The sequence below is a fragment of the Thamnophis elegans genome, chromosome 7 (genome assembly GCF_009769535.1).
Source record: "Thamnophis elegans isolate rThaEle1 chromosome 7, rThaEle1.pri, whole genome shotgun sequence".
Lineage (NCBI taxonomy): Eukaryota > Metazoa > Chordata > Lepidosauria > Squamata > Colubridae > Thamnophis > Thamnophis elegans.
In genome coordinates, this window is record NC_045547.1 from 71,682,780 (window position 1) to 71,710,331 (window position 27,552).

Below are 27,552 nucleotides of genomic sequence, written 5' to 3' on the forward strand. Positions count from 1 at the left end.
TCTTCATATTTTTCCTTCTTTGTTTGGGCTTTAGGAGTAAGTGCCCCAAAGATTTGCCCCCAACTCTCTCTGCTGAGTATAGGGTGCAAGTGCCTGAGTGTATATTGTATCATATTTGGGTCCGAAAAAGGACAGTCACAGGATCAGTTACCATCTTTGCTTTAAAAAAAAAAAACCACCCTAACCCGCCATCCCTGCAATATATATTTCTGAATCCACCTACTGTGAGGTTTGCTGAACATATATCTTACTCTTAATTTGTAATAGCAAACACACTTTTCATGTTCTTTTATATGCAACATTTGGAATTTTTTCCGGCCACTCAATTGGAGTTGCATCCATAAGACGAGATGGAGGAAATGGGTTGTGATTTGAGGCTCCATAGTGCAACGTCTCAGGTTTTACACACAAACACACTCACACACAACCATATACATCAGGGATGCCTAATGCAACTTAGGAGGAAAAGAGAAAAGGGGGAAAATCTTTCTGCAGGATAAAATTATAGAATTCTTTATTTATGAATCCACTGTATTTTTCAGCTGCCCTGTAACAGTTGCTTTCTGCGTAGATTATATGGAAAAAGAAAAACATTACAGAGCACACTAGACTCATATACCTTCTGCTTTTAAAACTTTGAAAGCTATCCAGTAGCTTTCAACTGATCAAACTTGCAAAAAAAAAAATGCTGCTCTAAGTAGACCTTCGGCCTGACCGAGTTCTCTCTGAGGTTAACATCCCAATGCAGTGTGTCCTTTATTTTATTTTTTTAAATATGATACACATAACAAATATGGTACTATGTCCAGCCAGGAATAAATAAATGCAGAAAGCACTTCTAGCTAGATTCTCTGTATTTTTTTCATGCATTGTCATTTGGCTGCTTTATAAATAGAAATCAAACGTGAGATCACATTTTCCCATCTTCTGCTTGTACACTAAATCGAATTTCTCATTCATCGAGACAGTGAAGATATCTTTCCACAGCCCAATTCGTCCTGGAAGATAGAAAAAAGGAAGGGAACAAGAGGGAGGGGAAAATATGCTGATTATTATAAGATGTAGAAGACCTTTCAGAAGAACAAAAACCTACCATATATCACCCTGCAAATTGCAGAATCTTTTGGCCACTCTAAATCTGGAAAGTGAAACCCCCAGTACAAGTCCAAAGGAAAGGTTTGTCATCGGTTATGTGGGAATTACAGCTTTATCAATCAAAGAGTTGGACATAAAATTTTGTTCCGACCTAGGCTTCCCAAGAGCATGAAGCAGACTCCTGGTGCCAACAAAAACCGCTTTTATTAATTTATTGTGAGTTCTGCTCATTCACATTCAGCAAAGTCTTTCAAGGGAGGATTTACAGTCACAGACTTTATCTGGCTGGGAGAGCTGACAGGCCGATATCTGCAGAACTTGACAAGGACTCTCAGAGAGTCGTGAACCAATTAAGCAAGCTAATTGTCTCCTGCAAACTCCACTCCCCATTCGCTCCTCTTTTATTTCCTCTGGGAGGGGCCATTCATTGTCCACCTGTGGCCTTACTCCCAAGTCGACCCGTTCTTTAGCTGTTCCCTTCATCTGGCAACTCTGCACATGCGCACACTGGGAACAGGCTCCAGCTGTTTGTCTGCCTCACTGTTGTCTGACTCTGAAGACAGTTGATAACTGGCATACAGCTCTGGCCCCCTCTCTGCCTCTGACACAGAGCCCTCATCAGAGCCTTCCCCAGACTCCAGGATTGGCCCATGTACCCCCCCCCAACCTCCTCACTGTCTGAATCTGCTACTAGCATCACTGGTGGGCCACAATACTCTCCATCAATCATCTCTCAGCATATTCGTCATCTACCGTGCTTTGGATTACATCACCCCTGCTTGATTGACATCTCTGAAAACCACAGAAGAAGAGAGCAAAGACAGGCAAGGTGGTATCCAACCATGGGATTGCCCTGCCCCCTTTTCCCACCACTTTTTAAACCCTCCCCCTCCAGAAACAATACTGCTGGAAGCTGCAAGGCTGCATCTTAAGTCTTCTGTTTAAGATGAATTACTGGATCTGCGTACAGTTAAAACAACAGTTGTTGTTACACCTGCCAACTCCAGGGACATTTGAAATGCACTGAACCACTTGTAGAACACTATGGAGATGGTCTTGATGGCATTATGTAAACATCAGCTTAGCCGTGGAAGGGAGGAGTGAGTGAGGAAGAAACTAAAGATCCCTTGATTTTCTGGAGTATTGTTCTGACCTAGGCTTCCCCAAAAAGCATGAGGCAGAGTCTTGGTTCTAACAAAACCCCTTTTATGTAGTCCTCTCATTCACATTCAGCAAGGCCTGGCAAAGAGTCTTTCAAAGGAATAGTTATGACTACAGGCCTTATCTATCTTAGAAAGTTGCCATGTAAATATTTTCCAAATTAGATGCTGTGTAAGGAAAGACTGGGCACAGAGTCTCTGAGATTCACAGACAGGTTTATACACTCCTGAAACAAATCTTAACGACCGAACAAACAAATTGTTTCCTGCAAAAGCCCAGTCCCCTTTCACTCCTCCTTTATTTCCTATGGGAGGGGCCAATCACCTTCCACCTGTGACTTTATTCCCAAGTCGACCCTGATTTCTGAGTTGTTCTTTTCTTCTGGCAGCTCCGCGGATGCGCATACTACTGGGAACAGGCTCCAGTTGTTCCTCTGCCTCACTGCTGTCTAGCTCCGAAGGCAGCTGAGAACTGCCAGACAGCCTTTGTCCCCTCTCTGCCTCTGACACAGAGTCCTCGCCTGAGCCTTCCCCAGCCTCCAGGACAGGCCCTCCCCAACCTCCTCACTGTCTGACTCTGCTGCCAGCTCTGCTGGTTGCTGGCGGGCCACAACAGGTATATAAGAGAAATAAGGGAGAAACTATCAGGTTTTCAAGATCCAGTTGAATAATATCAAGACCCTCGAAAAATGAAGTTCTGGTTCTTGTCTCCAAAGGGATTTGGAACCTCTTGAGGAAAACAACCAAGAACTGGAAAATCAGCAGGGCCCGGAGGTTAAGTAGCAAGACGCTTGATTCCCCTTTTCCATCTTTGATACTTGCTCTTAAATATAAACCATACTAAACCACACTCAATGTGCAGATATCACAGCAAAGTTGGGATTTGAGCTGTCACTTAAATCCCCAAAACATTGCATCCCATTGCAATAGGTTGCAAATACATCGTATGAGTTTCACTTTCCGGTAGCCATTTTGGACAGCTGGTCAAAGAGTCACCCACCTGGGTTCATTCATGTTTTGATTCATGAAACTGGTTTGGGAGGTTGAGTGGGAAGGAAGGTGAGCTAAGCAAGAACCCGTTTTCCCAGCAACTGAGAGTGAGCTTCTGGGCAAAGATCAATAAGCTAAAAGGAAAACAAAATAAAAATGAACAAAAACAAAGCAAAATAAATAGGAAAATGTACATTGTGATAAACCAAATTGAATTAAGCTAAATTAAAAAGTTATAAGCAGTCCACAGTTATATTTAAAGCATGGAAACACATTTCAAGACACAGCAAGAAAAAACAAAAAACACCTTGGTGTTCAGAATGCATTTGGAGAAAAAGGGAAAAATCATTACAAATATGAGAAAGATGGACAAAATTAAATAGGAAGGGAAAGTGGGCAGAAAAAGCAGGCAATGTACAAATGCAATAAATTTGAATACTCGGGGGGGGGGATCTTTCTTATATGGCATCTATTTTGGTGAGGTAAAGGTTCCCCTCGCACATATGTGCTAGTCATTCCCGACTTTAGGGGGCAGTGCTCATCTCTGTTACAAAGCCAAAGAGCCAGCGCTGTCCGAAGACGTCTCCGTGGTCATGTGGCCAGCATGACTAAACACCAAAGGCGCACGGGAACGTTGTTTCCTTCTCACCAAAGTGGTCTCTATTTTTCTACTTGCATTTTTGCATGCTTTCAAACTTGGCAGAAGCTGGGGAGAAGTAACGGGAGCTCACTCCGTTACATGGCGCTAGGGATTCGAACTGCCGAACTGCCGACCTTTCTGATCGACAAGCTCAGTTTCTTAGCCACTCATTCATTTTGAGGTTAGTATAAATGTGCTCAGGACCAAATGAAGGAGAACTAAAACGATTCTGTATTTTGGTGAACTTTGGTTTTGCAGGAAAGAAGCAGAGCTATGGCAGGGGAAGCATTCAAAAAAGTCAAAGAGAAAGATCATGCATGTTGGATCGAAGCTCTGCCTCCTTTTATATGTCCATCGCTCGCAGGCAGATACTCCGGGAAACACGATTACTCCTGCTGCACACTATCCTAGGGATTATTTCTGGTTACCTGGTGTTACAGACATTAGTGGGGAAAACATAACAACAGTATTACGGATGCACAAACTTCATTTCCTCTGAAAGCAGCTGCTGTTTCACGTTTCACGTCTTTTATGAAAGAGTTCTCACGTTCTGGGAAAACAGCTCATTGCAACTTTAAACAATTCAAGGCTGAAGCACTGCAAATCTGTAAGCTTTCATGGAGCACCAATAAATTCAGGGGTGAAATCCTCCCGGTTTGGCCCAGTTCGGCCCGAACTGGTAGGGATGATTGTCCTTGGTTCTGGTAGTAAAAAAAAAAAAAAAAAGGCTTCCAAGGATCGCGTGGGCCAGCTGTGAGCTGCGTGATTCTCGGAAGCTTTTCCTCCACTTTTTAAAGCATTTTTCCCCTGCCGGTTCAGACGAATAGGCAGGAAAAAAAAGTTTTTAAAAGCAGTGTGGGGTGCTACAAACGAGAGAGAAGCGGGGAGGAAGGGAAAAAGGAGAGGGAGGAAGGACCACAAACCTGGCACTAGACACAGCTTCAGAGGATACCTTGAAAGAGCACAGCAATCCAGGGCTGAAAGGGACCTGGAGGTCATCTAGTCCAACCCCCTGCTCCAGCAGGACATTGTTAAAGTGAGTTTCTGTCATTTGAAACCCCCCTCAGTCACATGACTACATAGCCACGCCCACCCAGTCACATGACTCCACCACCACCACCAAGCCATGCCCACAGAACCGGTAGATTTCACCACGGAATAAATTGCATTCATCTCAGGAGCATCGAGGCGCTTTACTGGGTTGAAAGGATTAAGCTGGTGACATCAACAATGCCCAACTGGGGACGCCCAGTTGGAGGCTTCTTTTATGCCCCCATCAAGGAGCTGGAGTGAAGGACGGGAGCTCAACCCTGCCCTGAGGCAGGTCTCCAACGTGGGCTTGCTAACCTCCAACCCAGCATCCTAGCCATTCGAATGACGGTGCTCCTGAGCACCGATAAATAGGTAGCCGTGATAGTGAGGTCTCTGCCATAAACTAGTTATGGCAGTGTGGGGAAGAAGGTATGCGTCAGTCACTAGGAAATCATAAATTTAGTCCAGAAAAAAACAGGAAAGGGTGAGAAAGAAATCAAGATAAACTCACTTTGATATAAGAAGGAAGGAGGAGAATGCTGTCAGACTTTCAAGATTCTGTTACTGCACTCTATATCAACACAGAAGTGCACAGGCAGTTGTCCACATACAACCACAATTGGGACTGCATTTCTGGTTATAATTCTTCGCTTTGAAAGCCAAGGCACCATTGTGATTGGACCCATTTTACATTTTTTGCAGTGGCTGTTAAGCAAATCCACTGTGGTTAAGAACGCCACTGCGCCACCACTGAGACCCATGGTCACACTGCAGTATTGCAGGCTAATTCTGCCCATTGCCAACAGTTCGATTCCCACCAGCTCAAGGCTGACTCAGCCTTCCATCCTTCTGAGGTTGGTAAAATGAGGATCCAGATTGTTGGGGGCCAATATGCTGACTCTGTAAACTACTTAGAGAGGGATGTAAAGCACTGCGAAGCTGTATATAAGTCTACGTACTGTTGCTATTAAGTGAATGCCGGGGTTATTTGTGCAATCCCATTCTTCCAAATGCACATTTGTTTGTAAGGAGCAAATGACATAAAGAAATTGTGGTCACAGGACAACGGGATCTTACAACCAGTCATAAAGGCGAGCTGTTTGCCGAGAGCCTGAAATGCAGTTCATGTAACGAGGATCGGCACATTTTAAAACAGCCATAAAGTGCTTTATGGGTAATAAAGCACCTGTTCAGGACTTATCATAATTTCAAACAGCTGTTAAGCAACTGGTTGTAAGTTGAGACTACCTTTTTCATTATGGCTTCTTTTTTCCTGATCTAGCTACCTGAAACACAGACATAGTAGCAGTTCAGTGAATTTTATACATTCATTTTTCCTTAATTTCCCCCCCCCCAGCCCCCTAAAGCCTCCTAAAGGCTATGCATGCTCTTTTTCTGACAAAAAATGGGCCTGTTTTGTGAAAAATGGCTCATTTTGCCCCCCCCCCTCCCGGAGCACTCCACAAGCCTCCTAAAGGCTATTCATGCCCTTTGGGGGGGGGGGGGACTGTTTTCGTGAAAAACATGTCTGCAGAGTGCAAAAACTTTTTTTTTATTTGCCTCTTCAAAATCTTGGTGCATCTGATCCTCCGAAAAATATGATAATAAGAGAAGAAACAGTTTTAAAGTTTACCAGCAGAAGAGAAGTGCAAATTTGCCAAGCAGCGTCCCGACATCCATGAGCTCGCGACAGCCCTCTAACCAAACAGCAGATAAAACATTCAGCTGGTCATCTCCAGCCAAAGTAATTAAATCATTGCTTCTCAGTCTTGGCAAGTTAAGACTTCAACTCCCAGAATTCCCTAGTTAGTCTACACACCTTAAAAATTGCCAGAGTTGAGAAACCCTGCATTAGATGCTCATTTTCCTCTGTCCCTGTATTTTTAATCTAAGCTAGTGTTTCCCTTTGAACTATGGTTCTGGAGAAGACTCCTGCAAATCCATTGGGCTGCAAGGCGATCCAACTGGTCAGTCCTAGAGGAGATCAATTCTGACTGTTCTGTAGAAGGCCAGATCCTGAAGATGAAACTCAAATACTTTGGCCACCTAATGAGAAGGAAGGACTCACTGGAGAAGGGCCTCATGCTGGGAAAGATTGAGGGCAAAAGAAGAAGGGGACGGCAGAGAATGAGGTGGCTGGATGGAGTCACCGAAGCAGTAGGCGTGAACTTAAATGGACTCCGGGGATGGTAGAGGACAGGAAAGCCCGGAGGAACGTTTTCCATGGGGTCACAATGGGTCGGACACAACTTCACCAACTTAACAACAGCAACAAGTGTTTCTCAACCGTGGCAGCTTTAAGATTTATTGAATTCTGGGACTTGAAGTCAAGTTGCTGAGGCTGGGAAGAAAACAAATCCCAACATTCAGAGCTCTAAATTATAATTCTTCAGGCGATAACGATTGCATGTTTTAGCTCCCTCAAAATTAAACAAAAACAATTCTAAGCCCGCCTCCTGAACGATAGCTTTCCGTGGTCAGGAAATGCACCTTTTCCCCCATCTACCCTCTAATTTGTATTTTTTTAGCTTCAGGCTGATTGACCTGAACCATGGTTCAGGTTTATAGCCCAATTCTTTGTCTTCAAAATACTCTAAACGATTAGCGTTGGGAAAAGGACAACGGCTACGCATTCCACTCTGGAAATGTCATAGAAGTGGGTTACCATTAAACACATCCCACCTGGGCGAACGTTTGCAAAGGTTCTGACACCTACCCCTGGCCACTGAAAGGGCATCAGCATTGCAGCACTGATCAATGAGCTGGTGGCAATGTTCAACCATCGATTCCAACTGTGCTTTGTCGTAGGCGACGCCCAAGAACCTCGCTAGCTGTTCGACCAGGGTTGCAAGATCCTGTGAAAGAAGAGGATATTGACTTGCGGAGAAGAAATTAGTCGAAAATAAGGCAGTTCCAAAAAATACATTCTGGTTACCAGTTATTGCCCCCCCCCCAAAAAAAAAATATTGATGCAGGCTTAGCAATAGCAGCTTCTTATATATGTTAAATCGGTGGCCCCCAAACTTTACGGCACATGGGACCAATTCCATAGAGAGAGGTTTCTCCGCGGATCGGAGGCACCGTGGTTGGGAATGAGACGGCATGCCCCAGCCAACTTGCTGCGGCCAACTCACCATGCCCAACTCGCGGCAGGACAACTTGCCACAAACAACTTTCTGTGGGACAATTCACCGCGGGACAGTTAACAATTCTGTTTAATTATTTAAAATAAATAGTTTAATTTTTGCCATTCACATTTCATTCTGTCCCTCCTTTTGCACAACTTCTTTAATGATTCTCGTCCACTGCTTCTTTGATAGCCGTGTAACTTTGGTCCCACAGTGAGTTGGCTCTACCGAATTGTCATGGACACCCACCCAACCCGTGGGTTCGTGTGCTGCCTGCATCCCGCGGATGGGGGCTTCGCTTCTTTACGTGACCTGGTTTCTCGCATGCCACGGACTGGTGCGGATCCATAGCAGTGGTGGGTTGGAGCCAGTCCTGACTGGTACAGCCGTACGGGTAGTGGCCTGGAGCAGCTGAGAGCGTACCGGTACGGTGGCTCATTTGGCCCCGACAAGCAGCTGGGTGTTGCAGAGGCGGTGGATTGCGCATGCGTGCACAGCGCACGTCAGGCGTGAGCACGGATAGACTGCAATCAGCATACCGGTAGTGACAGTAAGAACAACCCACCACTGGTCCTCAGACTGGGTGTTGAGGATCCCTACATTAAATCATCCCTTGTTTTAGGTGGATCAATAGGGAAAGATTGAATAGGCCAATGAATCACCCTGAATTCAATTCTCAAAGAGAGAACCCTAACCCACATCTCTGTCTCTTGCCAGGTTTTTGATCTTGCTTCAAAGGAATCAAGTGGGGGGAACACTTCTTGCTTACAGGTTGGGTGAAAAATCTTTGATATGCTTGGATAATTACCTTGTGCATATCTTCATATTTGAGAAAGAGCACATTGGAATCCATATGATGCTGCCAAAATTCCTGGACATGTTCAAACCATGAACCATAACCTACTATAGAGACAGAAAACATAATAGCTAATACTCAAGATTTTTTTTTAAAAAAATATTGTTTTGGGGGCAAATTTTCACTGGAATACAAAACTCATTATATTGCATTTATATTTTTTGTTTTGTTCTCAAAATATGACTGGTGTCAAAATCCAACTGAAGAAAATAACTCCAACTGGCCTCACTCCCACAATGACAACATGGTAAACTTATCTTGCATCATTCCTGGATTTCCGAGGAGGGTATGGTGTCACGGGCATCACTGGGGCCAACTGGCAAGGGTATAGCATGGCTTTCCCCCCTTTCTAAAATTGCCCGATGGCGGGGGGAAAAGTAGACTCCTTGAGACACGAAAAGTCTGCTTCCATCAAACCTGACCTGGATTGAAGACCGCACACTGGGGAAGAAGTCTGAATGGTCCACTTTTAGAAGACAAGTGGACCATTCAGATGTTCTTCTCCAGGGTGAGGTTTTCAGTCCAGGTCAAGTTTGGGCGAAGCAGACTTTTTGTGTCTCAAGAAGTCTACGTTTTTCCTACCATTCTAAAAGACCTTCAGAAGAAAAGTGGACCATTTAGATGTTCTTCTCCAGGGTGAGGTCTTCAGTCCAGGTCAAGTTTGGGGGAAACAGACATTTTGTGTCTCAAGGGAATCTACTTTTTTTCTGCCATCGGGCAAACAAGCTGCTAATTTGAAGTTATCTGAAACAGGAGAGGACTTGTGAGAGTCTTTCCTGCTCAGATCTATTGCTTGACCAACAGTGGTTCATATGGAGAGAGATTTTGGTTGCAACATAATGAGGAAATAAACAGTGGTTGCAGTCAAGCATTATGTTCTCGGGATCATCTGAAGAAGGAATCAAAGTCTGTCACACATGGCCACAGTGCCACAATCAAAGCCTGCCCTTCTGTACATTAGTGCATCATTAAAAAAACGTCAGGGTTTGATAATGATTCCGTGCCTGCCACCTCACAGATTTTGATCTGCTCTGTTAGGAATATAATCTAACGGTTGGGTTGGCAATATATAAATCATGTAACAATGCTATACCTGTTTCTTTAAATCATACTGTAAAATGTGATCGGCTGCTGTTTTCTTCAATCGGCCATAAGAGGGAGCCAGAATGACCGTTAGCTCTCTGTTAGATGCTGGGCTGATCTGATCTGAGTGTTTTGGAAGCTGGCTGTTAGAAAGTGCCGTGAACTATTGTACATTTTGCAACTGCTAGCAAACTATGAGTACTGGACTGTTTGTATGTTTATGGACTATATTATTTGGATTATCCCTTAACTGAAAGACATTGATGACTGACTGTCTTATCCGTGTATGACTTGGACTGTTTGATGGACTCTGATACCTCTTTTTCCACAAAAGTAAAAGCCTACTAAACTGCAGTGTCTCTGTATGCTGGTTTGTGTGTTCTCCAACACAACTCTCACAACGCTTCTCTGAACGCACACGCTCTCCCAACGGGGAGCTTACCTAACATGCTCCAAGACACAGATAATCAAATTATGATCATGTGTTTAACAATCGTTCTAAGTTTAAAGGACTGGTGGTTTACGACCAGTCCTCACCCCTACAATTCTTGCAGTGTCACTTTGGTCATCTGATCACAATCCGGACACTTGGCTTCAAGCATTTGGAAGCTTAGTTTGCAACTGGAACAGTGGTAGTGTTCTGATTCACAGCATCGCTATTTGCATCCTTTCTACCGAGTTTCTCATGCCAGTCAACGTCAATGGCAGAGTGGAACACAAGTTATGATCATATAACGTCTTGCTAAGCCACCCCAGCAAAAAGTTCATAAAATTGGGTGCAGTCACATGATGCCTCACTTAACTACCTCACAATGACTACCGTTAATTTTCCAGTCCCAATTTTGGTTGCCTGTCAAGAATTCCCCATACGGCTAACCCTCTGAGACTGTGGGACCTAGAGGTGTCCATATCAAATAGCCAACATTGTCTTTAGCTCTAGAAGCTGAAGAAGTCACCATGCTAATTCAGGGCTACTCATGTTCTCAAATCTCAGAGAGCGTCTACGCTCATCTCTTATATCAGCGGCCCACAACCTATGGGCTGCTGCCGACCGGTGAGCTGTGAGGGGTTTGCAACTGTGCCATAGAAACGGCATCCTGACCCAGCGGATGAGTGTGTACACATGTGCTCCATTGACGTGAGCAGCAGGCACTTGTGCATACTGCTTGCAAAAATGGAGCTGCGTGCACGCTTGCTGGCCACTTGCACAAACCATCTCATCCTCCACCTCACTGGTCTGCAAAACCGGAAATGTTGGGGGACCCTGCCTTAGATCATGGGTGGCTAGAAAATTCTAGGAGTTGAAATACCGTACACCTATCGGTTGTGGCCCACCAGCGGCCAGCAGAACTGGCAGCAAAGTCAAACAGTGAGGAGGTTGGGGAGGAACATGGGCCAGTCCTGGAGGCTGGGGATGAAGGCTCTACATCCAAGGCACAGACGACACCGAGGCTGTCTGGCAGCGATCAGGTGCCTACGGAGCTAGTGAGGCAGAGGAACAAGTGGAGCCTGTTCCCAGTGTGCACTTGCGCAGAGCTGCCAGAAGAAAATAATTCAGAAATCAGGGTAGACTTGGGAGTAAAGTCAGAGGTAGAAGGTGATTGGCCCCTCCCATAGGAAATAAAAGAGGAGCCAATCACACTCCACCTGTGACTTTACTCCCAAGTCTACCCTGATTTCTGAGTTGTTCTTTTCTTCTGGCAGCTCTGTGCATGCGCACACTGGGAACAGGCTCTAGCTGTTCTTCTGCCTCACTGCTGTTTTGCTCCGTAGGCAACTGATCAAAGCCAGATGGCCTCAGCCCCATCTCTGCCTCCGACGCAGAGCCCTCGTCCAAGCCTTCCCCAGCCTCCAGGACTGGCCCATGCTCCTCCCCAACCTCCTCACTGTCCGACTCTGCAGCCAACTTTGCTGGCCGCTGGTGGGGAACAACACTATCTTAAAAGTTGCTGCGGTTGAGAGAGGCTGTCTTAGACGGCAAGTTAATAGCCCAAGCCACCCATCCTATGGTTCTTGCACAATGCAAAACAGAGTGAAGGAAACTGCTTAACAAAACAGGTGGGAAATTCTTACACTTATCGTTCATAAATCTCCGACAGAACTCCTGAAACGTTCCTCTGTAGCTCATGGTTCTCAGGGAGCGATGGAACTGATAATAAGCGACGACCAGATCTTTGGGATTACGAGCCATGTATATGATCTAGGGAGATGAAAAGCAATTCATTGAGCAGAATGCGCCCTCCATCCCACCTCCCTAGCTCAGAAAACCTGCAGAGGGCAGGTAACGTAGGTGACCAGTGAAGGCTACCTTTGATTCGCCGCTATGCAGGTCAGAAGGCAAGAAGCGGTACGGCAGGTGGCTTTTGATCAGGCGAGGAGATGTCAGTTCCTGTAATGGGCAGAGAAGAACATGAAGGCTCAGGGCTGACATGGGCCAGCATCAGTGGTGGGTTTCAAAAATTTTTCGAACCTACTCTGTGGGTGTGGCTTCCTTTGTGGGAGTGGCTTGCCGGCCATGTGACCTGGTGGGAGTGGCTTGCCAGCCATGTGTTCTCTCTCTCTCTCTCTCTCTCTCTCTCTCTCTCTCTCTCTCTCTCTGTCCCTTTTTCCTTTTTTTCTTTCATCTCTCTCTCACTTTTCTTTCTTTCTTTCTTTATTTCTTCCTTTCTTTCGCTTTCTCTTTCTCTGTGTGAGTCTGTATGTATGTGTGTGTGTGTGTGTGTCAGTGGCGGGTTTCAAAAATGTTTGGAACCTCTTCTGTAGGTGTGGCCTGCTTTCTGGGTCCACTGGTGGAACCTCTTCTAACCGGTTCAGTAGATTTGACGAACCGGTTCTACCGAACTGGTGCGAACTGGTAGGAACCCACCTCTGGCCAGCATAATAAATATTCAAACAGGTCCCCGCAAAAAAACATAAAACAAGAGGTAAAAAGGAATGAACGAAAAGTCAATAGATTATGCTATTTCTTGGAGTTGAACGGTGTAAGACAGGAGTGTCAAACTCAATGCCTGCAGGCTGGATCCGGCCCGTGGGGTGTTTAGATCTGGCCCACGGGGCCACCCTGGAAACAGCGAAGGATCAGCCCACAGTGCAGAGGTGGGTTGCTGCCATTTTCCCCTGGATTGGGGTAACCAGTAGTGGTGGCGGAGGGAGGCTCCTCCCACCCACCCAGACACTTCTGCGCAGAAGTGTCGTGCAAGCGTGTGCACACGAGCAAACCGGTAGTAAAATAAATTGCAACCCACCATTGCCACAGTGCCTCTGCCAGTGAAAATGGAGCTTGGGAGAACCACACGCAGCCTTCCCGAGCTCTGTTTTCACTGGCAGAGCACTCGGGCCACCACAGGTGCCCCTGAAACAAGTGAAATCAAGCTGGCCACCCCCAAGGTCAAACACAACCCTGACAAGGCCCTCAAGGAAATTGAGTTTGACCCCCTGGTCTAAGCCAATGTTTCTCAAACTGGGCAGCTTAAGAGGTGTGGACTTCAACATCCCAGAATTCCCCAGCTAGCAAAGGTTGAAATCCACAACTCTTAAAATGATGAAGGATGGAAAACATTGGTCTAAAAATGTTATGTCTCAGGGCAGCCATGGCATCAGCAGCTTATTGGAATTCCATCTATTGGAAATGGAAGAGCTTGACACAATAGCCAGATATGGGAGATTCCATTTTATACCCTACAATAAGCCTCTCTGCATTTGCAGAGTGGCAGAGGTAGAAGACCTGGCTCACAACCTATTTGATGGTTGCTTGTATAAGGGGGTGAGAGGCAGGTACCTTGGTCCATGTACCAAATGAATGAGCCATTGGGGTCCCCATATCAAAACAACTTACTTTATGCATGGCCAGAACCTGAAAATAACATTTAACACAGCACAGTACTTAAACAAAATGGTTCGGTTGAGAACTGCATATGTAGGACTGATTGGGGTAAGATTTAAGATTTAGTTTATTTGTATGCTGCCCTTCTCCAGAAGGGACTCAGGGTGGCGAACAACTCAAAAGGGGAAAAGGGGATACAAACACAATACACGTAATTAAAATACACATGAGTCATACAGCCATACAAGTCGAGAAGGGAGGGGAGCTCATCAACCCCAGGCCTGCTGGCACAGCCAGGTTTTGACGGCTTTCCGGAAGGCCTGGAGAGAGGTGAGGGTCCGAATCTCCGCGGGGAGTTCATTCCAAAGGGCTGGAGCTGCTACAGAGAAGGCCCTCCCCCGGGTGGTAGCCAGATGGCATTGGCTGGTAGATGGCACCCGGAGGAGGCCAACCCTGTGCGATCTAACAGGTCTATGGGAGGTAATTGGCAGCAGGTGGTCTCTCAAGTACCCAGGTCCAATACCATGAAGGGCTTTATAAGTTACGACTAGCACTTTGAAGCATATCCGGAGACCGATCGGTAGCCAGTGCAGCTCGTGGAGGATAGGTGTAACATGGGTGTACCGAGGTGCACCCACAATCGCTAGGTAGATTGTAAGGGTGATACCGAAATATAATTTTATGTCATTTTATTCTATTTTATATATTTATTTTTATATTTATGTATTAAATTATATTGTATCTTATCCTATAACTATTGTATTTTACCTTGCTTTTATTTTAAATTGTATAAAGTTTTATTGGCAATATGTGTTTGAACCTTGTGTTTTGATATGGCCTATAGGCTAATCAATAAAGTTATTTAGGCCTGCAGTCATATTCCTTTTAGGATCTTTGGCCTGCCACACACTATTATTTTACTGTGCTGTTTCATTAGTGGGGTAATTGGGAGGGGGAATAGTAAGGAGTAGAATTGTAGAATGTGTTGTTGTCAAAACAAAACATTCCTTTCTAGAAGCCCAAGGTCATCCTTTGTCTCGACACCTCTGCACCTGACCGGAAGTGAATGGGTGGAAATGCCAGCCTGGCAGAGGAAGATTGGACCATGTGATGGACTTGTGGGTGTGGGGACAAGATCATGAACTTTCAACTGGGTGGGAACCCCGGGAAGCTTTCAGATTCGGGGTTCCACAGATGTACCAACATGTCTCTCTTAATAAATTAGAACTTTGAGGAAAGATCTGCCTTGAAATCTGTGTTGGGAGTATACTCCTAGTGTTGGGTAGGCAATATATATCTATATACAATAACAAATGGTCGTTGTTGCTTTAAATGAGTGGATGTACTTAACAACTGTAATTAACTTTACAATAAGAAGGAGTCAAGAGAACTCACTCTTACTCTGCTTGTCCTATGCTTGAGGACTTGATGACTGGAATGTGAACTGCGACTGTAAGCTATTGTTTGTTCTTTGAATTGTGTTTGGACTAATATCTACTATCTACTATCACTGCTTGTGAAGCAATTGTCAGTAGTAAAGCTACTTGTTTTTACTAGCAGTGTCTAAAACTCTATCCGTGTGTTTCTACTAGCAACATTCTTTCTCTCTAGCTGTACATTCCGCTGCACTACTTTCTGTCTCCCAACGGAGATACCCCTAACACTCTGATTTAATTTTGGATGATATTTGGAACACTGACAGCTATCATATCATATCTATTGGAATTGCCACCCAAACATATATCCTTTCTCCCTTCTGAACTGGCAGAACAGCTTGGAGACAGGATTGAGTGTTAGCCCATGCAAAAGATGCTGCATACCGAAACAAGTGGGACTGTCTCAGGTCACTCAGCAGGAACACATTTGTGCAAGTGTCTTGGATGAGGTTGTTGGGGGAGACATTTATTAAATCTTCATAGCCAACAGTGTGATGTAATCATTAAAAAAAGCAAGGGCTATTTGGGGGTTCGTTAATTGAAGCAGAGCCCTGGAAGCAACTGTTCCTCTCAATTCTGGTTCCACCACAAATCCGCGAAGCCCTTATCCGCGGAGACATAAGCGCGAAGACTAATTCGCGCCGTTCGAAGCGCTAAGGAAAAACGCGACCCTACCGCAATGACATAATCGCGGAGGGCAAATCCGTGCATTCCCAAGCACTCAGTACCCTAAACCTAACCCTAAACCTAACCCTAAACCTAACCCTAAACTTAACCCTAAACCTAACCCTAAACCTAACCCTAAACCTAACCCCTAAACCTAACCCTAAACCTAAATCTAACCCTAAACCTAAATCTAACCCTAAACCTAACCCTAAACCTAACCCTAAAACAAATCCCTAAACCTAATCCTAACCCTTACCTTAACTGAAATCGGCTTTCTGCCGTGGCGCCGTTTTAAAGCGCCCTTCTGTTGCTGCGCTGTTGTCGCGGCGGTGATGACGCGCGGTGATGACGTCGCGGCTTTAGCGACGCGATTTTATCACCACTATTTTGACGGGCGCGGTTTTGTCGTGCCACGCTCAATTCTATCTTGGTCAGATCCCATTGGGATTCAAGATTTAAAGTCCAAAAATGTAATTGAGAAATTGGAATTCAAAGAAGGGCTACAAAGATGATGGAAGATCTGGAAATCAATCCTGCTAAGGAATGGTGAAAGGATCTTGGTATACTTTGCTTTCAAAATAAACAATTGAGGAGATATGGACACAGCCTTCAGGTACTTGAAGGGTTTCATACAGAAGACGATATAGAGGACCAGTACATAATCATTAGGCCCAAGAATAACTTGAAGGAGTGAATTATTGAATTCTATACGAAGTTATGTATCATCTCAAAGCATTAAAACCATAACATTCATAATGATGTACTATTCAAATACATCAAGGAATCAAACAGAGCTTGAAAACAAAATCAATTGAGCAGCAACATCATCATTCCAAAATTAACACCGATCTGAGGATTCATCTGTACCTTGATAATGTCCAGACCAGGCTGAGGATATTCTAAGACTGGAAGTTGCTCATCTATGTTCATTAACCCAATTTCATCAGGATCTGCTCCTTGGCTCACAAGATATACCACTTCCTGCAATAAACTTGTGCCTGCAAAATATTGAGAAAAATAATGAGACAAAATACAAACTTTCCAAGAGAAGAGAAAGTTTTCTACTATCAGTCGATGATCAACACTTATCTCCAGATCTTGCATCTTACTGCAGTGTTTATTTACCCAACCTAGTCATCTCCAGATGTTATGGACTCTTTTTTTGTAAGCTGCCTAGAGTCACTGACAGTTTATAGATTCTCAAAATGAATAAAACCCATAATTTCATCCCGAGTAGTCTTTGGAATTATATATGGGAAAGTCCAGTAGGTAACAGAATAACAGAGTTGGAAGGGACCTTGGAAGTCTTCTAGTCCAACCCCTTGCTCAAACAGGAAACGTACCATTTCAGACAAGTAACAGATCAAGTAACAACTAACTAAATCATCGAATCATAGGGTTGGAAGAGAACTCAAGGTCTTCTAGTCCACCCCCACCCCCTGCTCAAATCTATTTGAGCCCTTTATAATTCTCATAGTTTTGCTTCCTGTATCTCTTCCTTTTTTACTTCTGAGTCCTTTCTTCACCATTTCTCTTCTTGTTATCCGATTTGTGGTTTAATTCTATTAGTTGGTCACATTGCCCTACCAGTTTTAGCTTAAACCCTTTCTGATGAGCAGATATTTGGCAAACATATTCTTGCTGGTCTTCATCCATGGTCTTCATTCATCTCTTGTTGGAAGCTCTTCCAGCAAGTAATGTAATCCATGATGTGGAAAGTCAAAGTTCTCATGACAGCACCATTCTTTGACTTAGCAATTCTAAAATCTTCTTGTTCCCTCATTGGATGTTGACCTACAGTTGAAAGTATAGATGAGATTACCACCTGTGCTCCTAATGTTTTGATTATCCTGCCTTGTTGCTCATAGTCCATTGGAATTGTTTTCAGGCTCTTAGTTGTATCATAAGTCACAGCCCAAAAGAGAAAGAAATAATAATCAGTGGGCTTCATCATTTTGGGGAGCTTCTTTGCACCTGGAAGATAATACCCTTCCATTAAGAATTTGTCTAGTCTACAAATTGTTGACTCTGTTCCTTTAAGTAGTGAATCTCCACCCACCAAGACATGACCTTTTTCTTTGGGGAATTCTAATATACTTTACTTCATATCACTGATAATTTGGCAATGTCTTTTTTTCAGGTAACTGTGTGTTTCCTTCCTGAGGGAGGATATAAAATTGAGAACAGGAAGTCCTAGACTTATAACAGTTCACTTAGTGACAGTTCTAAGTTACAACAGCACTGAAAAAAGTGACTTATGACCATTGTATGCTAAAACCACTTAGAAAGGACTGTAAAGCACTGTGAAGCGGTATGTAAGTCTAAGTGCTATTGCTAAGTGCTATTTTTCATACTAATGACCGTTGTAGCATCGAGTTGTCACGTGAATTACATTCGGATGCTTGCAGAGATTGTATTCAGCCGGTTCGGACTGGTTCACCCAAACCGGTAGCTCTGATGATCAGTTGGCCCCGCCCACCTGCTCCTGCCCTATCCTATCCTTTATCTCCTGCTTTCTAGCTCATCTCAATCGTGTGCCACAGCTGATTCCCTCCCCCAGCTGTTTTACTTACAGTTGCTGACTTGGAAGGTAAGCAGCTGAGCTTCTAAATGCTCCATTTTCAGTGTTACATGCAAGTGCTTTAGGCAAAGTGTGCGCTCATTGAACAGGTTGTTAAACCCACAGCATCCCACCACTTGATGCTTGACAACCGAGTCATGTGATCCCTTTTGCAACCTTCTAACAAGCCAATGGGGAAACCAGATTCGGTTCCACCACAAAACCGCGGACGACAAAATTGCGGTCGACGAAAGCGCGTATGTGACGTCATCACAGCGCAACGAAAAAGATAGAAAAATGTAAAAATAAAGCGAAAACCTTACCCTAACCCCCCCCCAAACCTAACCCTAAACCTAACCCTAAACCTAACCCTAAACCTAACCCTTAACCTAACCCTAAACCTAACCCTTAACCTAACAAAAAAACCTAACGCTAACCCTTAACCTAACGCTAAACGTAACGCTAACGCTCTAAACCTAACCCTAACCCTTAACCTAACCCTAACCCTAACCCTAACCCTTAACCTAACGCTTACCTTTATGTGAATCGGCTTGCTGTAATTTAATTTTTATTTCAATTTTTCGATCTTTTTCGTCGCGTTGTGATGACGTCACATACGCGATTTTGTCGACCGCGCTTTTGTGGAACGCGGTTTTGACGGGTCACGCCAGATTCACTTGGTTGGTTTATGGTTTATTGGACTTATATGCCACCCTTCTCCCAAAGGACTCAGGGCAGCGTACAAAATAAAAACTCATAACTTAACAACCTGGTTACTAAATTAACCACTGTAGTGATTCACTTTCCCACTGGGGCATGTAAAAGGAAGCAAGACTCACTTAGAAATTTCTGATTTAGCAACGTAACTGTTGGACTCAATTATGGTCGTACGTTGAGGACTACCTGTGCTCCGTTGCAGAGGGGGCAGGAGCTGCCTTCCTGGTTTTTTTAAATTTATTCTGCCCTTGCCATTTTTATTTTTCTTGTTTGAATACAGACTTCCAATTCATCTTTCTTGATAGACTCAGTTTGGATAAAGAATTTAATACAAGCTTATCATGTTCATTGTGTTCACCACAGGAATTCGGAGTATCTTGTGTGCGAGTGTCTTGGAGTTTTAGTGGCGTGGTTAACCTCCAACGTCTTCATTTCTTCCTCAAGTAATCCAACCAGAAATCCAACCAAGTGTAATTTGAGTCCTCCTCAGGTAGGAATACAAACATTGCACACATTTTGCGTGTAGCAATAGTGTTTACAAAACCACTCCCTATGGTTTTGTTTTTCCTCATGCAAAGATTCATGTGTCGTTTTTTTTTATAACTCCCTAAAGCTAGAAGTCTTTACAAAAGGTAGATAACATATAAAACGACAGAAAAAACATAAAAATACACATAAAAATATAAAACATATGCCTATCTCATGTATGTCTCTCTGTGTTAAAAATATGTTCAAATAAAATAAAAATAAAGGTAAACACACACAGGCTAGGCCAACACTCCACCCCCTGCCCAACGACCAACAAAAGCCCCGCGGAGCTGTTGATGGGTCGGTGCCTGCGGACCCCCCTGGATAGGCTCCATCCACTCTATTCAGGGGAGCAGCCGTGCAACCTGGGGGTTCCCCCCTCCCGCTCTTTCCAGGTGGGGGACTTGGTTTGGGCCCGCTCTTTCTCTGAGGACGCTAAATGGGTGGCTGCCTCTATTCTGTCCATAACCGGTCCCTGTTCTTATAGGGTCGGACTGGCCGATGGATCCGAATGGAGGCGCCACGTGGATCAGTTAAGGAGGCGTCTTTCCACTGAGACCAGCGCCCCTTCTGATCCAGGGGCCCAGGACACCGCTGCCCTCCAGCCAGTCAACAGGTTCCAGTTTGAGGCCTTTCCCCAGGCAGGCCTCTCCTACTCCGATGTTGCAGGACTTCCATCTGCCCGTTCATTTGCTCAACCCGAGTTTGCGGTTCCTGATTTAAACACATGGGCCTTTCCCCAGGCAGGCCCCACGTACCCGGATGCCACCTGCTGGCCAACATCCCCAGTTCTGCCTCAAGCCGATCCAGCTCCTTTCCCCAGTTATAACAATTGTAGTTCCTACCGGCACCGTGACTCCTCCCCAGACGCCACGCCCCCACGGCCCGGCCTACCAGCTGAGTTGCACCCGCCTTCTGGGCCATCCCAAGATGGCATCACTCGGAGCTCCACTCCCTTCGGGGAGGAGCTTCAGCGAGCACAACTCACCCCTCCGACGACTCCTGCAGGACTGAGGCATTCTGGGTGGGTCCGGCACCGCCCCACCTATCTGGCCAACTACGCATGCTCCAACGCCGCTCATGCGCTCTCGCTTGGGGGGAAGGGGTGTTGAGGACTCGGAAAGTTCTCGACTTACGTCCTAGCGGCTAGCAACAAGCCAAGCCGCACCCTGATTGGCTAAGGCGCGGCTTGGCTGAGCGCGGGCCACTAGGGGTGCGCTCATTGGCTTTCCCTGCTTGACAGCTCCATATAAATAGCTGTCAAGCAGGGAAGATGCTGAATCGCCTGTAAATAGTTACCTCGAATAAACCGTTCTCGTTCTGGCAGTTCTGGCTCCTGCCTCGTCCTTCTGCCAATCCACTAAACACATAGAGTCTAACATAGGAGTGTCAAACTCGATTTCATTGAGGGCCACATCAAGGTTGTGTTTGGGGGATCAGGGTGGGTGTGGCCAGGATGGGCATGGCCAGCTCGCCGGTACTCATGTTGGGGGTGCCTGTGGTGGCCCGAGCACTCTGCCAGTGAAAATGGGTTCCTGAGCTCCATTTCAGCTGCAATGACCTCCTGCAACCCTTTGCCAGCAAAAACAGAGCTTAGAAGTGCCACCCGTGGCCCTCGCAAGTTCCGTTTTCGGCTGTGAGGGCCTCCTGCAGCACATGCAGCCCTCCCTAGGTCCGTTTTCACTGGCAGAGGCACTGTGGGCTGGTCCTTCACTGTTTCCAGGGTGGCCCCGCAGGCCGGATCCAGCCCTCAGGCCTTGTGTTAAACATCCCTGCTCTAAAATAAGCTATATTATGGTTTGGGTGGTTGGGGTTGAGGACATGAGACTTTTGTATCCTAAGGTTTAACTCAACCAGTTTTAAGTTTCGTAAGCAACCCGAGAACAAAAGAGAATTGCAAAATGAGTCTAAATTTACAGTATCGTCTGCAGTTTATAAAACAATTTTCTCTGAAGCTTGGAGGAAATCAAGTAGAAGCTTTTAGTGCCAGCAGCAGGTCATAAATATTTCAAATGTGCAACTTCAGAAAGCAATAAAGATGCAGCCAGCTGGTCTAATCTGGCTCTTGCATGCTATTGTAGCTTCTCTACCCCATTCGATTAAATCTTTGCCCAGAATCTGGGAAAATCCTTCATAGCAAAAAATGACGGGATGGCAAGAATAAGCAGATGCAAAACAAACATATAAATAGGAAACATCCAGACCTTCAAGCCATCCTTTTTTTCCTGCTGGCCTACATGACAATTTATTTAGTCTCACAATGTACAATTGACTTCTCTTAAGACGGAGCCGGATGGATTTGCACCTAATGCTTAGTCATTAACTGTGATTTATAATTAAGCTGAACGTATCCTATTAGGAGTTCATGTGCTCTGAAAAATTAAACTTTCTGATGCTATAACCATTTCAGGGTTTTGGACTTACTGAAGGAGCCTCGTGTTTTAAAAATCTAATGGATTTTTAAAATATCAAAATATTTTTTAAAAATATCAATGGCACTCTAATATACCGTATTTTTTGGAGTATAAGACACACCTTTTTCCCTCAAAAAAGAGGCTGAAAATCTGGGCGCATCTTATACACTAAATACAGCATTTTTGGCATCCCGAAGCCCCGCCTCCTTCATCAAAATGGCCGTGCATAGCCTTATGGAGGCTTTCAGAGAGCTCCTGGGGGCTGGGAGGGCAGAAATGAGCAAAAAATGGGCCGTTTTTGCTAAATTTGGCCCCTCAGCCCCCAGGAGCTCTCTATAAGCCTCCATAAGGCTATCCATGCCTCTTTTTTTGACAAGAAACAGGCCTGTTTTTGCAAAAAATGAGCCGTCTTTTGCTCATCCCCCCCCGCGCCTCCCGGGAGCACTCTACAAGCCTCCTAAATGCTATCCATGCCCTTTTTTTGGGGGGGGGGGGTTAAAGAGTGCAAAAACTGTTCTAGTTTTTTTTTTTTAATTGGCCTCTTCAAAACCTTGGTGCGTCTTATACTCCAAAAAATACTTGACTACCTTCTCCAACCTGATGGTCTCCTGACAGGATGGATTCCATGCCCCATGACTTTCAGCCATTACATCAGGGCAGCGATGGGTTCCTACCGGCTCGGCCAAACCGATAGTAACTTGGCAGCCTGGGTTGCTGGAACCAGCAGTACCTCAGGCCTGCCACGCCCCTGAACTGGTTCTCCCGGTGACGTGGTAGGCATCGCCATCTTGTTTTTTGCTTCTGTGCATGCGCAGAGCAATTTTAGTTGTAGTGTGCATGCGTGCACTCGCGCACACACGAGCCACATCCCTGAACGAACCAGCAGTAGCCTCTGCCAGAACCCAGCCCTGCATCAGAGGGCATTATATCCAGGAAGAGACAAGAAACAATGAGAGAGAGTTATGTAGTTCCTCTTAATCGCATTGTCTTCTTACCTTGGATTTGGAGATCTAGGGGAGAGTTTAATCTCTTGGGAACAGTGTGTTCTCCTGGTTTACTAAGCAGCTTTTTCAGATAGAATAGAATTACAGAGTTGGAAGGGACCTTGGAGGTCTTCTAGTCCAACCCCCTGCTTAGGCAGGAAAACCTATACCATTTCAGACAAATGGTTATCCAATCTCATCTTTAAAACCTCCAGTGTTCACAACTTCTGGAGGCAAGTTGTTCCACTGATTAATTGTTCCATCAGGAAATTTCTCCTTAGTTCTAGGTTGCTTCTTTCCTTGATTAGTTTCCATCCATGGCTTCTTGTCCTGCCCTCAGGTGCTTTCAAGCAACGGTCCCCAACTGGTGGTCTGTGAGCAACTCGTGGTCGGCGAGAAAATTTTGGTGGCCCACAGAAAAATTATTTGCGTTTTTTATATTGCACTAAATACTATTCATTATTTTTTTAAATTCATTTGAGTGGTCCGTGGGATTTAAAATTATGAATTTTGTGGTCCCTGACCCTGAAACGTTGGTGACTCCTGGTTTGGAGAATAGCTTGACTCCCTCTTCTTTGTGGCAACCCCTGAGATATCGGAAGACTGCTATCATGTCTCCCCTAGTCCTTCTTTTCTTTAAACTAGACATACCCAGTTCTTGCAACCGTTCTTTATATGTTTTAGCTTCTAGTCCCCTAATCAGCCTTGTTGCTCTTCTCTGCCCTCTTTCTAGAGTCTTGAACTACCAAATACTGATCAGTTTTCAGTTAACCATAGTTGCAATTTAATGCAAGCAAATAGAGCAAACTAAAAATATAGAAACGTGAATTTAACTGAGCAATACCTGACCCGCCAGGTGACATTTAATAGCCATCATCTGTAGCCATTATATCAAAGCAATGAGAATGGCAGTCCGACAATTTCCAGAACGTCTCCTACTGTGCAGTCCTGCCTTAGGAACCAAGGTACAGAGTACAGACTACAAGAACGTGGCTTTCCAAGGTCAATCAAAATGTGATCCGAGACGCTGGCTTGAATTCATACCATACTTTGCTCCCATCTCAATCTCTTCACTGTTTTTTTCCCTAATCATCTCTGGGACATTGAGGGAAAGGAGCATCGGGCGACTGCGCAGTGGCGGGCAACAACTTGGCTTTTTCTCCTGCGCCCTGAATCATCCTGTTTATATTTGCATTTGATTTCTAATTTCCAATTGATGCGAGCCAGACAAGGACAGTCAAAGGACTGGAAGTGTCCCAAGGCCACACAGAATGCTCAGGTCTGCATGTTAGTCGAACTGCCTGGGCGATTTCTTCTTTCAGACTTGCAAAAACGTTTAAAGTGTCCTTACATTAAAGTAACATTTGCACCTCTGACCGTGTTTCCTGTCTGGCCTACCCAGGAAGGTCGCAATTCATCTCTCAATTCTGAAAGTACCCCCGCCGATTGGGCAGAGACCCTTAAGAACATTAAGAAGGGACGCAGTGGCTCAGCGACTAAGACGCTGAGCTTGTTGATCAGAAAAGTCGGCAGTTCAGCGGTTCGAATCCCTCATGCTGCGTAACGGAGCGAGCTCCCATTACTTGTCCCAGCTTCTGCCAACCTAGCATTTCGAAAGCATGTAAAAATGCAAGTAGAAAAAATAGGAACCACCTTTGGTGGTTTGGTAACAGCATTTCATGCCCCTTCGGCATTTAGTCATGCCGGCCACATGACCACGGAGATGTCTTCGGACAGTGCTGGCTCTTCGGTTTTGAAACGGAGATGAGCACCGCCCTCTAAAGTTGGGAATGACTAACACGTATGTGTAAGGGGAACCTTTACCTTACATTTATTAAGAACATTAGGCCACAATAATTAATTAATAACCTAAATGGACTCCTGTGCTCTTCCCTAACATCATTCTGCTGGGAGACAGGATAGGTCAGGCCTCAGCCTGTTCAGAACTGGGTCACAGAAATGGCAGGTGCGTGCGTGCGTGCGTGCATCCGTGTGCAGGTCCACTTCTGTGAGCAGCAGGCAAGCAGACATGCACGCAGCTCCTGTTGTGTGAGTGGCTAGTGAGGGTGCCTGTTGCTCGTGCAAAGGGAACTAAGTGTGCGCGCTCGCCCACTGCTCGTGCAAAACCATTCCCTTTCTCCCCCCTCCCCCGGCCAGTTTGCAAAGCCAGAAAGGTTGGAGAACACTGGGATGGGCAAACCCATAAATATGGATGGATTCACATGTCCAATTAGAAGAATTGTTTCCTGTCTGCTTTGGAATAACCTTGTTTTGTGTGTGTGTGTGTTTAATCTTAGCAGTTTCTGTTGATTCCTTGTAGCCTGAGCATCTGGAACATGTCAGGAGGATGGGAAAGCTGAGAAGATGGGAAGACTGCAACCTTAAGCAGGAAAGAATCAGCTTTCTCCCTCTGCAAAATCCATATGGACCAGTCCACCTTTGCATCACCTGCCTTCTCTCTCTCCCATATCCTGTAACTCAAGGCTCACTGTTTTCCTTTAAGATGGGCCTTCCCTAGCTAGCCAACCGTACTGGAATTTCCAGCAGTCTCCATTCAAGTAGGAACGGGGCCTGACCTGGTATAGCTTGTGAAGCTGGCTAACTGCTCCAACTGCACTCAGCTGTGTTGATAACCCCGAGAGGGGGAGATAAATCCCTCTGGGATTCACCTCTGTTGATCTGAAAATGAGCCCTTCCTTTATTAAATAAGGTTATCTCTCAGTACATGCCTCCTTAACAATGCTTTCAATCATGATGATGATGATGATAATCTACACATCAAGAAAGTGCAGCTTCCTGCAATTTTTTGCAGCAGAACTGCAAAAAACTGTGCTACTAGGAACATTGTATATTTTAAGAAGATACTTGGTTGATACCTAGGCCGCTGGCAGCAACCCATATCAACCATTAGCACCAGTCATTGGCATTTGTGACAGATCTTTAAATGTTCACGACTGAGTTTCATGTTTAATGAATAAAAGAAATAATAATAATCAGTTTTTTTAATATGTTTAAAACCTTTTAAATGTTTAAAATGTTCAGTTGACAGAGTTTCATGTTTAATGAATAAACGATAATCAGTTTTTTTTTTAAAGATGGATTAAAATGCACATCTCAGCCTACAACTTTCAGGTACGGAAGGGAGGGGGAAAAGTCCTTTGCAATGCCCCTATTTCACCTTGCTTCTTTCAGGCCTCAAAACGGGCATCTTGGCTGGCAAGCCCATCCCTACAATTCCCTAGGCCTCATCCTTGGTCCAACCCAGTTAGAATCTCAGAGGAGGTAAGGCAGACAGCCAGGTAAGGTTAGACATTATCTTAGCAATAATCATAATAATCATCATAATAAAAATCTTTGGTGAGATTCACAGCCTTTGGGGCTGGTTGGTAGCTCAACAGCTGGAGTCCTAACCAAGGACCTAGGAACTGTTAAGGTAATGGAGGATATAAGTTGTTCCAAGTAGGATGGTTTTTTGTAGAATCAGAATGTTCATGTCTGATAAATTTAGGATTTCCAAATAGCGAGGTAGCCCTTTGGGTATTGCTCCAAGGGCTCCAATTACAATCGGGACAACACACGATTTCTTTTTCATCATCATCATCATCCATCATCATCTATCATCATCATCATCATCATCATTGCAGTTATAGAAAAACGAGAACCACAGTAGTAACACATCAACACCCCCTTTAAAGACCACCCAAACCCCACCCCCAGGGAACCCCACGGCACCCGCAGGAGGTTTGCGACGCGTCCGTGGGAAGGAGAAGCCAACTGGCCTCGCCTCTTCTCCAAGGCCAAGAAGGAGAAGCCCAGAAAGTCACGCAACTATGGCTCCTTTCCACTGCCAGTGGAAAGGAGCCATAGTTGCGTGACTTTCTGGGCTTCTCCTTCTTGGCCTTGGAGAAGAGGCGAGGCGGAGGGAGGAGGAGGGAGGCCAATGGGGGGCTTCGCCCCGGAGTCAGGTGGGCGAAGGAGAAAACGGGGGGAAACCGGGAGAGGCAAACGGGGGGGGGGAGCGAAGGGGGGGGAATGGACGGGCGCCTCCTTTCCCTTCCCCGCCCGCCGCGCAGCCCCGCCTCCTACCTGACTTGGGGTAGGTAACGATCCAGACGTCGCTGTCTCGCACGGGGAAATTGGCGATCTCCTCCATCTTCCCGCGGCAGAAGGGCGGCAGGCGCACCCCGTTGTACTCGAAGTACTTGCTCTCGAACTCCCCGGGAGTGCTGGGGGTCTCGCACTCGCTCTCCGCCATCCTCCGCCGCCGAGCCCGACCGGGAGCCGCCGGCTGCTTGCAAGGGCGCAGGGACGCTGCCTTTCTCGGCGCCAAGGAGGAGCCCGCTCTCCCGCTCACTCGTCCGTCGGTCAGCCCGCCAAGCCGGGTTGCTAGGTCCGGTCAGCGGCAAGCTTTGCGCTCCGCGGGCCAAGCAGGAACCGGCCT

The 27,552-nt window shown here is 45.5% G+C and overlaps 1 protein-coding gene across 1 annotated transcript; it reads right to left on the reverse strand.

Moving 5' to 3' along the window:
• Window positions 1-843: 843 nt before the first annotated feature.
• SULT4A1 (sulfotransferase family 4A member 1) lies at window positions 844-27,552 on the reverse strand. The gene is made up of 7 exons (XM_032220727.1): window positions 27,198-27,552; window positions 16,777-16,907; window positions 12,293-12,373; window positions 12,058-12,184; window positions 8,854-8,948; window positions 7,634-7,772; window positions 844-998 (listed from the first exon to the last, which is right to left on the reverse strand). The coding sequence occupies exons 1-7, from the start codon at window positions 27,364-27,366 to the stop codon at window positions 886-888; spliced, it is 855 nt and encodes a 284-aa protein (XP_032076618.1). The 5' UTR covers window positions 27,367-27,552; the 3' UTR covers window positions 844-885.